At 36.2% G+C, this 14,355-nt stretch overlaps 4 protein-coding genes across 4 annotated transcripts in view; 3 read left to right on the top strand and 1 right to left on the bottom strand.

The window, feature by feature from the left end:
- The window catches only part of LOC136275110 (ankyrin repeat domain-containing protein 16-like), a 92,841-nt gene extending 85,440 nt beyond the window's left edge, over window positions 1-7,401 (top strand). Inside the window, exons 5-7 of the mRNA XM_066083429.1 lie at window positions 5,885-6,043; window positions 6,199-6,277; window positions 6,573-7,401. Of these exons, the coding sequence (XP_065939501.1) occupies window positions 5,885-6,043; window positions 6,199-6,277; window positions 6,573-6,721 (387 nt within the window). The 3' untranslated portion in view covers window positions 6,722-7,401. The remainder of the gene's footprint in view (window positions 1-5,884; window positions 6,044-6,198; window positions 6,278-6,572) is intronic.
- On the top strand, window positions 1,118-5,251 carry LOC136274963 (ankyrin repeat domain-containing protein 16-like). Its single transcript, XM_066083102.1, has 3 exons — window positions 1,118-1,622; window positions 3,945-4,067; window positions 4,856-5,251. Exons 1-3 carry the CDS (start codon window positions 1,324-1,326, stop codon window positions 4,959-4,961), a joined length of 528 nt encoding a protein of 175 aa, XP_065939174.1. The 5' UTR covers window positions 1,118-1,323; the 3' UTR covers window positions 4,962-5,251.
- LOC105328549 (probable histone-lysine N-methyltransferase set-23) lies at window positions 7,140-9,155 on the bottom strand. Its single transcript, XM_066083428.1, has 3 exons — window positions 9,019-9,155; window positions 7,945-8,641; window positions 7,140-7,240 (listed from the first exon to the last, which is right to left on the bottom strand). The coding sequence occupies exons 1-3, from the start codon at window positions 9,118-9,120 to the stop codon at window positions 7,140-7,142; spliced, it is 900 nt and encodes a 299-aa protein (XP_065939500.1). The 5' UTR covers window positions 9,121-9,155.
- Window positions 9,156-9,337: 182 nt separating this feature from the next.
- LOC105339264 (glutamine amidotransferase-like class 1 domain-containing protein 1) lies at window positions 9,338-14,345 on the top strand. The gene is given in 10 exon segments (XM_066083427.1): window positions 9,338-9,404; window positions 9,680-9,724; window positions 9,727-9,755; window positions 10,227-10,351; window positions 11,218-11,276; window positions 11,712-11,809; window positions 12,009-12,102; window positions 12,901-13,012; window positions 13,299-13,341; window positions 14,212-14,345. Coding segments are annotated over 9 exon segments (651 nt in total). The 5' UTR covers window positions 9,338-9,352; the 3' UTR covers window positions 13,336-13,341; window positions 14,212-14,345.
- The last annotated feature ends 10 nt before the right edge of the window (window positions 14,346-14,355 follow it).

Genomic DNA, 14,355 nt, shown 5'->3' with positions numbered 1-14,355 from the left:
TTTTCACGCAGCAAAGATTTTTCTTTTTACATTCAAAAAATTGAATTTACATGGAGTTGCCCCCCCCCCCCCCACTTTTCTGTGACCCTGTAAAAATTAAATTGAAAATAAAGATTAAAAGTATACCCCCCCCCCCCCAACGTATTAGGATTTTCAGGATTTTGGTAACATCCCCCCCCCCCTTTTTTTTTTTACCCCCCCCACCCCCTTTTTTTTTATGAGTCTGCTGCCCCCCCCCCCTCCCCCAACACACACAAACACACACTTTCAAAAACGATGCTATGTGCCTGCAATCTAATTAAAATTATATCCTTCACGCAACCGTATTTGACAGGAGCGTGAAGGATCTAATTCTAATTAAATTGTGAATGCTCACTCATAAGTTATTTCGTCAGTTAGTCTTTATATATATATTAGATCGTTAATCTTTCATGTGCTGATCAAACAACATCCTGACATGCTATAGGCAGACATTAAATGCGGTTAAAACCTCTCGGGGCACAATATTTATAAAAATGTGATTGAATTCTTTTACTTAATAAATCGTATAATAATATATTCTTTTTGTAGTTTATACAATATATTTTATAGTGGAGCATAAATTGTGCAATTCATGACTACCATCCCCAGGGGCCATATAATGTTTTGGGGTAAAACTTTTACATTTCATATTTTTTTTAACAAAATCTTCTTTGTCAACTGTTGGACAATCAGTGGATAAACAAGCACATGCTGATTATAAATGAGGAGGCTTCTACCAAGTTATGGCTACAGGGTCGGTGATTCTGATGTTGGAGCAGGGCTCCATTATAAGATAGTAATCGTTCAATAAATATTCAATATTATTCATCTTCTCTATGTACCATTTGTTTTAGCAGACAAACGAAGCACAGGGTTATAATTATTTTTTTTTCGAGAGGTGGACAAACATAGCCTACATTCTGTCCACTTAATTCCAAAAGAGCAGGCACGTTGTTGGGGGGGGGGGGGGCAGGGGGGGGCCTGCCCCCACCTTTTCTCGCACCAAAAAAAAGTTGCAAAGAAGAATTTTCCCAGAAGTTTGTTTTAAACTCGCTACCCGTATCTAAAGTTGCGTAACTTTGGTAAGAATATATAGTAAAAATTAATAGTGGTGTGCAACCTATAATATGTAGGTACACATTCTCAAATTCAGTTAGATGACAAACCGGGAAAATGGTAGCTACAGTGCTCGGTTTTTCATCAAACCGACCTATTTTTATTTCCGATAAAATTTGAAAGATTGGTGCGAACTTGGTCAATACTTGCATTGTTCCTTTCTCAAGAATCATACCACACTCTGTTATGACAGATGATCTTTTCAAAGCAGCTCAACATGGTGACTTAGATTACTTTAAGAACCCAGAAATTCCGCTGAATACGTCGTACGAAAAATCAGGAGACACTGCCCTGCACATTGCTGCAAGATGTGGCCATGCGGCTCTCGTGGAGCACCTGTTACTCTCCGGTGCCGATGTGGAAAAATCCAACCTTGACGGCAAGCGACCCTTACACGAGGCCGCTCAAGCGAGTCAACTGGAATGCGTCCACCCGATATTACTCCAGTTCGGGGCGCAGGTGGACAGCCTAAAGAGGGCTGATTGGTGAGTGTATAAACCTAGAAAGAATAATCTTACCGTGACAAGGCTACGCTCAGGTCACAGTAAGAATTCGTCCCATATACTTGCAATGTAGCAGCCGTGAAGCGGATCAGCTTCGTGTCAATTTTAAGTCCATTAAAAATAATCTGCAGGGGAAAATCACATTTTTATACATAACAAACCTTAATGAACATGCATATGTAGTTTATTCCTCAAAATATCCATTTCATGAGTCTTACCAAGGCATTTTGTTAAAATACACGTTTGAATTTGCCTGCCATTTTGTCGGAAATCGCACTCGGAATGTCTCGGATTTTATCATTAACATGGCGACCACAAACAGCGAATTTTCAAACGTGATGTTAAAAGTGGCAGTGGTTTCGTTGCAAAAACAGTTAATGTGGTAATATCAGATTCTAAAAGAGCAACATTGTAGGTATTTGAGACCAATCATATGAAAATTTAGGTGAAATACAGCGCGATATAATTTTTTTATTTGCTACGAAGCGAGTATATGGGATGAATTCTATCGTTAAACCGGGTCCATAGGACATCTGTCATTTTAACGATAGAACATTCTATCTAGTGTAAACCCAGAGACCATGGTACCGAGTGGGTCAGAGCCCAGTAACCATGGTGATTGTTAATAATCTGTCCCAAGATATTTATGCAGCACATTTGGACGATTTTTAATAAAAATACACATACCTGTGAAAGAAGTGCATTTGAATTGAAATAGTTGAAAGGGATAATTTCCAAGATAATTTCATCGACACATTATTATCTTTCACTCGGAAAAATTCACTGGAACAAAAACAGATTCCTTACGGAGATTGTTTACATCTTTTCTCCATTCGGAATACACTCGGAATAGATCACATAATTTTTCAACGTTATCATACTAAATACAAAATCCTCGTAGACATCACATTTTTTAGCATTGTATTGTACAGTATTGTATTTCGAAATTTTTCATTCATTTGAACCCTGAGGTATTTATAAATATAAAGCAACTAAGCAAAATCTGTATTCAGGATATCTTGGGACAGACTATAGTAAAAATTCAGGAAAAATTGTGACTGATACTCATTTCCACGGTGACTGGGAACCAAGGTGATTGACTATTCAATGATTTTAGAGTAACTGTAGATGGTAAATGTGAACTCCCATGGAATGAGTCCAAGATTGGCAAATAAACTCTATCATTTTTCTCTGTGATAACTTAAACCACGCGGGGGTGTTAAGGAAGCATATGGAATCTGAGTTACATGTAATTCCTTGAAATCACAAATCTTAGTTATTATGTACATATTCAAATATCTAAGCGATGAAACGTAGATCAAAAACAAATGAAAAATACTGAAGACAATTTTTTTCCAGAAATTAGTTTGTATTACGTAGATTTACACATTGATGACGTCATGACTAAAAGTTGAATGTCGTGTGAATTTTATCGGAAAGCATTGTAAACATATTCAAAATATAACTAATCTAAGAACTCTCATAAAGTATTGTGGTGTGATTTATTGAGAATTGAACATAAGAATACTGGGGGAGATGTTAGTTTTATCAATCATTCGCTAAAAGGTATGTAAATTTGCTTTTATTTCTCGGCCAGGCTTTCCTCTGTCGTTGTTTACGATATGAAAATCCGACTAGAACAACACTACCCCGTATATATTGAACTTGAAATTTTATACGTATCGTTAGTTTGATCAATGCTTAAATTGAAAAGTGCTGCTAGAATCCCATGTTGTGTGTTGTTTTGATGCAATTTGCCGTTTTCAGTGCAAACTATATAAAAGTTGGGAAGGTTTTACTTGAACCGGATAAATAACTTTTTAATAAGGAAAAACATAGGATTCTAGCAGCGGTTTTGATTAAACTGAGATGTTTTGCTTTCACTTGGTATGTTTATTTTATTTTTGAAACCGCGGGGTAGTGTTGTTCTATCTCATTTTATGTTAAGGAATATACGTAAGCTATTTATAGTTGTCACGTGATAATGCACCAATGTGGCAGTTATGTATTACCCGATTTTATTGCACTAACATCTATTTTAAAGGATAATACTAAGTTTTTGATCTTATTCAATATAATTATCTAATTTCACGATTTTGAATATAACAGTCAAAATAAGACACTAAATTACCCATATGCTTCCCTAACACCCCCGCGCAACATTAAATTTATTCAATATTTGATACGTAGGGTACTGGCGAATGGTAGATAAGCATTGCCATACAAATCTGATGAAACGAACAATGTATACCCAACCCAATGTACAAGTAGTTATACAGATTGAGAATATATTTAATATTACAGGACACCTCTAATGCTGGCCTGCACAAAGGACAGTATTGAGGTTATCCAAGAACTTCTGAAGTCTGGTGCGAATGTATCGCTGAAGAACAAAGATGGATGGACCCCATTCCACATTGCATGCAGGTTTGTAGCTCATACTACATGTAGTTCCTCTGTGAAATGTTGTCCTTCTTAAGTTCCCATATATAACAGATCATTTTACTTTCAGATTGGATTGGCTGTAATTTGTTCTTCCATTAGTTTTGATATATTACTAACTGCGGATGCAGGTCTTTAGAATTAAACCCAGGTATACTTGGCTCTCAGGGCCAATTGCCCACCATTTCAAAAAACTCAGGGGAGAGCCTTGCATCTTTAAATTGTTTTTTTTTACTCTGTTTGCCTTAAATAAGAAGGAATAATTGCTATCCAAGATATACAAATTAGGTCTGTCAAGGCCAGGGATCAATCTAACTATCTCCAGCACAATTGACTAACCTGAATTAAGCTTCATGGAAATTTGGGTCTACTCAGGGTTTGCTTTGGGTTTACTTAAGGTTTACTTTAGGTTTACATGGGAATTGCTTTTAGGGTCAACTTTAAGCACTAAAGTGTGGTTGAAGCAGACCCGTCTTTTATTTTACCATCTTACTGCCTGTAATTCCTGCCCCTTGTATATTCCGAATACACATGAAGCATCTGCTTTCAGGGGTATACATGTATTTCTGATCAGGGTTTACTCTCTGGGTTTACTCTGGGTCCACTCCATTAAACTTGGAGTAAACCCACAAAGTAAACCCGGGGTTTAGTTGGGGTTTACTTTCTGTTAGGTTTGGTCTGATCGGTACTGTAGCTCTCAGACCAGTAGACCACTGTAGCAGTCTCTCTTTATTTTAACGTAATTTTTTTATTAAAAATATATTTGTTTTCAGGGAAGGACACCTGGGTATTGTCCGCCTTCTGTATGATCATAACAACACTGTGATGAACACTGCCAGCAAGAACGGGAGGACCCCGCTACATACAACAGGTCAATAAAAATAAAATGCTAAGTCATACACTTCAACAAAGGATTTTTGTGAATTATTGCGATCCCTAACACAAGTTCATTATTCAAATTATATATACCAGTACATGTACTTATAACAATTGATTAAAGGGAAATGTGTACTCTGAGTCTACTGAATGTAAATGCTATAAAACATGAATGCATTTATGGTTTGTTTTAAAATGACATGGATGCCACCTTATAGTGTCTTTCTCTACTTTATGTGTAACTAGCTCTGTAATGGGCTTATTGTGTACATCTACTAGATGTGTTGTATATTCCAGCTCTACATGGCTGGCCTCTATGTTGTGTATTTCCTCTTTCTTTACTCTATGTGTAACTTTAGCTCTGTAGTGGGGTACACTTACTAGGTTGTATATTCCAGCTCTACATGGCTGCCACTCTGTGGTGACTTTCTTGCTAAACGTCGGGCCGTCTACTGTGGACACCACGGACAGCTCAGGAAGTACACCACTGATGGATGCCATTAAATCAGATCATGTAAAGGTCGCTAAAACTCTCATCTCAACACAAAAGGTATGGAAACATGTTAAGCCTGAACTAAATATAGCCGTACAGTTACATTTTGAAAATTTATGCATGCACAAAAGCAGATTAACAATAGTCTTAGACTTTTTTGGTTAAATGGTATCATCTCACAAAATTTATACAGACAGTGCAATTCCATCTATTCACATTTTTAAGTTGATGTGATCGTGACTGTTTCATGATTTTAACGAGATTAAAAAGAATAACTTAAAAACACTTGTCAGCTACTGGCCATCTTAATATCTTCAAGTTTGATGTCTGTTTAACAACACATCTATTTAACTAGTGACCATTAATACTTAATGATAACTCTTTACAAGGAAAGATATTCACCAAATTATATCAAGTGTGTTTGGTTTGACAGGGTGACCTGTGTCGTGAGGACAATGCCGGCCTGGGACCCCTCCACCTGGCTGCCCAGGGGGGATGTCTGAAGTCGGTGAAGTTCCTGGTGGAAAGCTTAAAGGTCGATGTCAACTCAAGGTCATCAAAAGGGTTCACGCCACTGTTTGTTGAAGCCAAGGTACTAATAAGTGTTACAATACTGAACTCTCTAAAGCCACTGGTATTGCTTGCAAGGAACAAAAATTAAATTGAAAGTCAAAATAAAGTAAGGAGAGGTGGAGTAAGGGTTAGGGAACATTAATACAATTCAAACTACTTTTATTTTGTTTCAAGGAAGGACAACTCGGTGTAATTTCCTACTTGGTGTCTGCAGGAGCTGATGTCAACGTCACCGATACGAAAGGTAGAACAGGTACACAGTCAACAAAGCAAGGTTTTATACAGAACTATTTCATATTTACAGGTTTCTAAAACAATATTAAGACATGCAATTCATATATCTATACTTTTATATGCATACATTGATTATCTCAATTCTTTAAGCAGTAAACTTTCAATAACATTATACTTTTTAGTAACATCATATTTTACTTCATGTGTCTATATGAAATACCTGTAATTTGTAATTCTTTAATGTCATGTGAAGCACTACTCAATACACAACTGTTGAGAGCATTTTGATCAGTTTGTACACTTCTTCCTTGCAGCATTACACATTGCAGCAGGTGGTCAGCAGTCAGAGACTTGTAGATATCTGTTGGAGAACGGAGCCATCATCAGGGCAGATAACTCTAGCCTGACACCAGGCATGATGGCGTCTGCAGTCTGTTTCAGGAAGTATGATCCCCGCCCATAGCAAGGATGAATTAGATCCCTGCCCATAGCAAGGGTGAATTAGATCCATGCCCATAACAAGGATGAATTAGATCCCCGACCATAGCAAGGATGAATTAGATCCATGCCCATAGCAAGGATGAATTAGATCCCTGCCCATAGCAAGGATGAATTATATCCATGCCCATAGCAAGGATGAATTAAATCCCCGCCCATAGCAAGGATGAATTAGATCCATGCCCATAGCAAGGATGAATTAGATCCCCGCCCATAGCACGACAGAATGTTGAAAATCTGATTTACACCAAAGCTTGTAGCAGACAGCATTTACTACTGGAAGAAAACCATAGAGATGCAGTTCAAAGTTTTGACTTCATTGATGTTTTGCAAAGATGTGTAAACATGTACTCACATTTTTTTTTAATGGGAGACATTTTTTTCTAAATCAACAGGAAAATCTGAATTAGGAGGAATTTTAGACCATACAGTTGCTGTTGAACTAGAATTTTGTTGACATTGATGATCTGTTCTGATACTGCAACTTTATAAGGATAAACAGCATTGTTAGACATCATTCATGAACCAGAAAACCTCAGTTTAATTCAAAGTTAAATACTGAATGCATTTGAATACCCCATACACAGTGTTAGACTTCAGACAATTTTTTTTTTCTAATTACATCGAGTCTGTGGGGGATATGCTTTCAATGTATTCTATATTTATGTTAACTTTATACGTGTGCATCATTTTTTTTATGAATAAACATGAACAGCAATATTTTTTTGTAGAACAATTGATTGCTTAACTTGTTTAATACATGTACAGGGTTGTCTCTAAGTCCCGGGAGGTGGGGAATTCCCCCACCTATAATGCCTTAATTACCCAGCTATTATTGCATTTCAAACACATGTAGCTATAAGCTAGACCCCCAGACCCCCTGCTACTTTTTCATTTCCTCCTTCTACTTCAATTTTTAGAGACAACCCTGCATGTATACTGTTAATATTTATGCCAGTTGACAGATTAGAAATATCCAGTATTAAAAAAAAACTTGAACATCAAGCTTTATAATTCTGCTAGGTATATTATATATAATTTAAATTAAAAAAACAACTCTTTGCTTTGGAATTTATTGATAATTAATATATCATGTTATAGTATATTCTTTATCATCAATCATTAAATAGTGTCTTATCAAAGGGCAGATAACCAGATAACCCTGACAAGATTGTGATCCACAGTTACATGGTATTGAGCCACTTTCTTTTCCATCAATGTCCGAATAAACTGTTCTCTCTTCTCCTGAGGAAAGTCTGTAGTGAAAATTCAACTCTTCTCCTGAGCTTATTTTCCTCTTTGCAAACAAACAAAGTAATGGAATTTCAGTATCAACCCGTACTGGGAGCATTGTTAGGTTAGGATCACAGCTGTGGTTGAGGAATCGCCCGACATTGCCAAAGTTTCTAGGATCTACATGAGTCTTTATCACACCACTCTTGCAATGTTCGTTAACGGTTATAATATAATTCATGTCTTCTTTCCGTTGAGCTAGGCTCCGTTTTCTAGCCTCGTCACTCGAGATGATTTCTCCCGCGTATTCACAGACAAACGCACCGGGATCTAAATCTTCCAGAGTCCTGACTCCTATTCCTTTGCTTACTATCCAGAATAACTCAACTCTCACTTTTACTCCACATTGTACGACCCTGTTTACACACGTTTTAGAACAGCTGCAGTGACTGTTACATTCCACCATCACTTTGTGTTCGTCTGTGTCAAGATAAGAAGTTTTAAGTTGACCATCTTCAGTGTAATTCTGGCCAAATCTCTGCACACAAGGGCAGTCACTGATACACTCATGGCAGGAACAACCGGTAAAGACAGGAAGGAATTTCTCCTTATCAATGCCTGGACCGGGAATGTTGTGCTTCACATACTGAAACTAAAGATCCATATCATATTTTACTATATTTACAATCTTAAGACAAAAAAAAAATGAAAATGTTGGTTAAGTAATGTCATTAATTAACATCATGTTTTCTTAACAAATTTCTAATGTTGTTCAGTGAAGTCAAACTTTTTTCAGTATGACAAAAATACATGCACCTGACGTTATGAAACATATATACTCTCTACCTAATAATACACGTGTTAATAGGTAGAGGATATATATTTGATATATAACGTCAGGTGTCTATGGGCAAAGGTTTTAATACACTCAATTGTACCACAAGATTGTAGATGTACTGTACAAGCAAGTGGCAGAAATATCGTGAGGGCTTCACTTCCAATGACAGTGTTCAATACAAAACAGTTTACCATTGAATCCTTTCCTTGTACTCCATCCTCCTTTCTACAGTATACAGGATATTTTTCCAAACCGTCTGTCCAGTCAAATGAACATGGGCTCTGAGCATTCATTATGTTTCAAACCGAAAGCGAAACCAGAAGTAAGCATACGCTAAATCGAAAAAAAGTTCCGTACAAAAATTAACTTTCTACCTTATGGAGTTATTAAACTCCAAATACTTTATTAGATGTAAGAGCTTTAAAAATACGTCTCATCTGTAACGGCTCCTTGTGCTAAATAAATTTTTTCAACAGCACATTGTTACATGTATTTATGTCGGGTTCGAGTTTCCATTTGTGAAAGATGTCTGCGCCCAGACTACATTGCTTGATGGTTTTAAGTTCAGCGGTTGAAGGTGAGAATCTGGGTAACAGTTGTAGAAAACACACAAACCAAAATAATCTATGGAAAGGTTAAATGTTGTTTTAGTAGCGAGTGTTTATCTTAGAAGTATCGCTTCGAAACAATAATATTGTCGGTCAAGAGTGGGCGGGTCCCCACTATTTACAATATATGTAAACATAAACATGTATGTGAATACAGCTGTTAAATGTATTTTAGTGTAAAGAGTGTATACTACTTTATGTCTGAACATGGTATATGTAAATCCTGTTCTGTCTGTGTTTACAGGTGTATCCGCACAGTCATTTATCCAGGCTTACACACTTGCCAGTTCGACTTCTCCATACAGCTAGCCTCGCCACACGTAAGCTCTACAATGTAACCATTATCTCTATGCAATGTTCATACACTTGAAGGACGTTGAAGGATTATAAGAATAGAGTAAAATGAATCTGACATTCCTTAAACAATCCCACGATTCCCACCTGACCACCAGCACTGCCATTCAACTGTCACTGTATTTAGTATAGAAAAAAGAAGAATTATCAGTAATAAATCTTGATATATAGATGTAGATGTAAATGTTATGAACTCTATGAATTGTATTCCTGATTCATGACTCTGTCACCCATGTACAGATCACATACAAATGTAGCCTACAGAGAAATCACATGCATAAAAGTGCATATAGTAGGCTAGGTACTGGTTAACCTTTGGCTTAGTCGTAAAACAGCGTTGATTATCTAATTGAAGCATCTTGAGCTCCACCCTTGTTTAGATCACCCCCTCTAATTTCTTAAAAATGTAAACAAGTAATATTCATGTCATGTTTCAGGGGAAGAATGTGGAGTACGTTCAGCAGGATGACAACAATAGACGCTGGTTCAACGAGTTCAGGAGTAAAGCCTCATCCAACCCCATAGCATTCGAAACAGTGGACTGTAAGTACAGGTGTACTTAAACACCTTATTTATTCCCATTCTCCTTTAAACTTTTGACTATAAGAGCTTGTACAGTCTCATCCAACCCCATAGACTTTGAATAAGTTGAATAATTTCAATGAGTTGCCTCTACCCGAGTACCTTCAGGGGTAGACACTAACTTAAAATGCATGGATGCCTGCAGGGCTACCAAATTTTAATTCTTACTGCTAGCCGAGTTGCAGAGCGATATGGTGGGTAGGTGTGGGAGGGAGTTTCTCCCTCCTTCTTGGGGGTGGGGGGGGGGTGGGTTACTGAGGGCCACCCCTGGAACAATTTTGGAAAAAAAAACTCCTGCATTCTGGCTGAATTTTTGAGAAAAATTGTAACTTTATTAATTAAAAGTAAGATGATTTTTGTTTACCTTAATGGAAGAAACAAATTCTATATAGGCAAATAGACCTATATTTATCTGTCAAATTTTTACTTAAAAGAAGTACTGGTACCAATTTAAGATTTCTATCATGCAAATCCATCTATTGTTCCCGAATAAAGAGATTCTAAAGAGTAAGAACCCATAAGACTGCCAAATCTTTATATGAAAATTGACACCCTGTTAAGTTAGCGGTAGAACCATCGGTGGTATTCTTGATCCGCCAAGTAATGTCATATTTTTCTCAAATCCATTGTCTACGTCGGTGCACCGCTTGGATTCTCTGTTAATTCACAAACGTTTCAAACACTTTGATAATCAAGATTTGTGGTAAGTCGATTGGACCAAAACAATGTCAAAACAATAACATAGTAGAAAGACCGAGTTATCTCACACCGACGATTCAAAATCTCAGTAGCGAATATTCTGAATTTATGTATTACATTTTAAATATATTAACACATTGCTTTCAGTGGTAGTATGGTATTTAAAATTTCAGTAGCCCCGCAGGACACCCATTATGACTTGTTAGGTAGTCCGACTTCAAGTTTCAGTTGTCCCGGGCTAGCGGGCTAGCGGGCTACCATTAGTGTATAACCCTGACCTTTATGCACAGTGGTCCATAAGTACAAGACCAGCCTCATCTACATGTATATCTCTATAGGCCTGTAAAATACATGACAGTGTTAAATTACTGAGTGACCTTAATTAACATCAAATCCTTTGAAACATATTTTTTAATCCTGAAAACTATTTTTCGATCCTAAGTGGCCAAATACTAGGACTAAAATCATGATAAAGTGGTTACACATGTACATCGTGGTTCTTTGATTCTCTTTGTTGTAATGCAATGTACAGTAATATAATACATAACAATTGTGAATCTTTTAAATCTTATGTAATATATTTAAACAATAAAGATCTCGATCATGCTCATTTGACTTGATTTTTTAACTGTATCTTTCAGAACCAATTTGTGCAATAGGAAGCGGAGTTGCAGCCCTTTGCTGTGTTATGTCACCCGATGGTAAATCCTGGGGATTCAAGACCTACAGTATGACTGGGGTATGTATATCAGAGAGAGAGAGAGAGAGAGAGAGAGAGAGAGAGAGAGAGAGAGAGTATCATAATTGTAAAATCAATCTTTTGATGTAGATTTATGGGTCAGAAATGTCAAAAGTTATTCAGAAAATTAAAAAATGATTGAAGATAGTAAACACTGACTGATATTATTAAGAGCGATTTTGACTGTTGTTTTGTCCAGCCTTCTGTGTTTGAGCTCGCCAGGACCCAGGAGTTCTCTTCCCTTCCTGTCATTGTGGAAGATTTTATCAAGGATCACGGTGGACAATATAACAGTGTGTATACAGATTATAACACATCATAATGTCTAGGAGACAATATAACAGTGTGTATACAGATTATAACACATCATAATGTCTAGGAGACAATATAACTATGTGATTACAGATTATTACAATTCATAATATCTAGGTGGACAATATAACAGTATAACAATGTGTATATATTATCCTAATTAGCATACAGTACATGATGGAAGTGAAAGCTACCATGGAAGGTTAATAGTTGTTGTCTGTTTTCTGTTTTATCTCTCAACCTGTGCACATATATAGATGAATATAGAAGAATAAGGGGGGGGGGGGTGTAGCACATGATGAAGACATTTTAGAAATTTTAAAGATAACTATAGAAAGCATTTAATTGCCATATGATAAATAAATTTTTCAGTTTTACTTGCTCATATTAAAGTTTCTTTCCATTGCCTGATTGGGCAATGGATAAGATCCATTTAAGTCCTGCAGTGTGTATACTGTCATTTTACCTATCAAACCAGATAGATGAACAACACAATTAGTATGACCTTTGAAATACAGTTAAATGTGGTTAGTTCAGACATTATCATTCCCAGCCCAGTCATTATACAGATCGACTTACGGAGAAAGTACATGTGTATATACTCTGAAGTAAAACAAGATTACAGTGAACAATCTAATGCATATATATATTCGTATTGATAAGTCTGTTCACACTGATAATGTGTATATTCATTTTCACTTAAGGTTTGCTTTTACATGTAAACCATGAAGTTTTACGTTAATTTTAATAAACTAAACTATCACCTTTTTTCTCCACAGATAGTGAGATGGATGCTGTACACGTGATCATTGACAGACATCTCATAACTGGACAAAACGCTCACTCCACCCTGATGGCCGTACAGAATCTGACTCTAATGTGTGCGCAAAAGTAGGTACAGATTCATCCCCCCACCTCTCATTATGCAATAGGACTTTGATCCCCGTATCCTTGTCTGCTTCATGTGAACATAGATCTGTATATCCTTATTTACTTTCATTGTTATTGCATTTTTTATTGAATGATGTTTTTACTGTTGGAGTTTACAAGAACTTTTTTTTAGTTGAGATTGAAATAAATGTCGTTATAAATCTGGCTTGTATTTTATTTTTATTTCATTTTAGTTTTATATTTTGATACACTAACTTTGGTTGATGCTTTATTTGGATTTCTGTAGTAAACATGCAGTATCTGGCAGCAGGGATATGAGGTGATAACATGTAAGCATACCCAGCATAAGTATGAAATGAAGTACTTATTACACTGCAGTCTGTAATCCCAAGACCTGACTTACATGATTCCTATATAATCCAACAACTGTGGCACTTAACACCTATTTTACCCTAAATCTGACATATGACTCTTACTCAGTTCCTGACTTACCTACACATCTGTAGCTGTATGGGCATAACACAGAGCTACATGTTTATGTAAAGTGCATCACATACAACGACTTGAAACATAAGGCGCAAAAATCCCCCCCACCCCCAGTTTGGAATCGATTAACCATATTCCAAAATCTTTCTGTGTAAATACTTTGTACCATAAAAATTTAAGCATATTCAGCATAATTAGGAAGACGGTATACTACATTGTACTTAATAATAAGTACATTACAACTGCTCTGATACCTATTATATAAGACTATAAGTTATATATTTAGTAAACCCATGCACTTCAAATCATAACCTGAAACACTTATTATGACTTGCTTTTTTGTTTAAGTAAAGAATATTTGTGAATTTGCCGTGAATTGAGAATTGAATGTTGTTGGCAAAATGTTTACCACTCCTTTATCCCCTTATTAATTTGCTGTTCTTTGTTTTACAGTTGGATCTTTCTGTTTATCAATCCAACAATGCAAACATATCTGATTCATTTTTTCCATGTTTTCCATTTTTTTTATTTTCTCAAACATTGGTGTGGAAAAAAAAGATTACTGAAAAAAAATTAAAATTACAATAAATATATCAATACATTATCTAAGTGATAATTAAATTGTTTTAATAATGTGTACCATTTAACAATAAAGGAGACTCAAAGCACTTACAATGATTTACAGTGGCACTGAATGATTTCTATTGTTATAGGTTCCCTCCTCGGTCACCAGCATAACTTTACACATCACATAAACAACAACTCTTGCTGCCATTGACCAACATTGAAATATTAATGTTCTAGTTACTTTGAACCAAGAAACTGAATCGTACAAGTGACCATATTTAGCATGTTTT

This window comes from Magallana gigas, chromosome 4, assembly GCF_963853765.1.
Source record: "Magallana gigas chromosome 4, xbMagGiga1.1, whole genome shotgun sequence".
NCBI lineage: Eukaryota > Metazoa > Mollusca > Bivalvia > Ostreida > Ostreidae > Magallana > Magallana gigas.
The sequence above is the reverse complement of the archived record's forward strand: the minus strand, read 5'-3'. Positions and strand labels throughout refer to the sequence as shown.

What these genes read in the sequence shown, in the direction of transcription:
- LOC136274963 (XM_066083102.1), top strand. Translation starts at nt 1,324, where the DNA reads ATGACAGATGATCTTTTCAAAGCAGCTCAACATGGTGACTTAGATTAC. An exon ending in AGCCTAAAGAGGGCTGATTG is followed by an intron (nt 1,623 to 3,944) that starts GTGAGTGTATAA and finishes TTAATATTACAG; the next exon opens with GACACCTCTAATGCTGGCCT. An exon ending in CCATTCCACATTGCATGCAG is followed by an intron (nt 4,068 to 4,855) that starts GTTTGTAGCTCA and finishes ATTTGTTTTCAG; the next exon opens with GGAAGGACACCTGGGTATTG.
- LOC105328549 (XM_066083428.1), bottom strand. Translation starts at nt 9,120, where the DNA reads ATGAATGCTCAGAGCCCATGTTCATTTGACTGGACAGACGGTTTGGAA. An exon ending in TACAAGGAAAGGATTCAATG is followed by an intron (nt 8,642 to 9,018) that starts GTAAACTGTTTT and finishes ATGGATCTTTAG; the next exon opens with TTTCAGTATGTGAAGCACAA. An exon ending in AGAAAGTGGCTCAATACCAT is followed by an intron (nt 7,241 to 7,944) that starts GTAACTGTGGAT and finishes ATCCTTATAAAG; the next exon opens with TTGCAGTATCAGAACAGATC.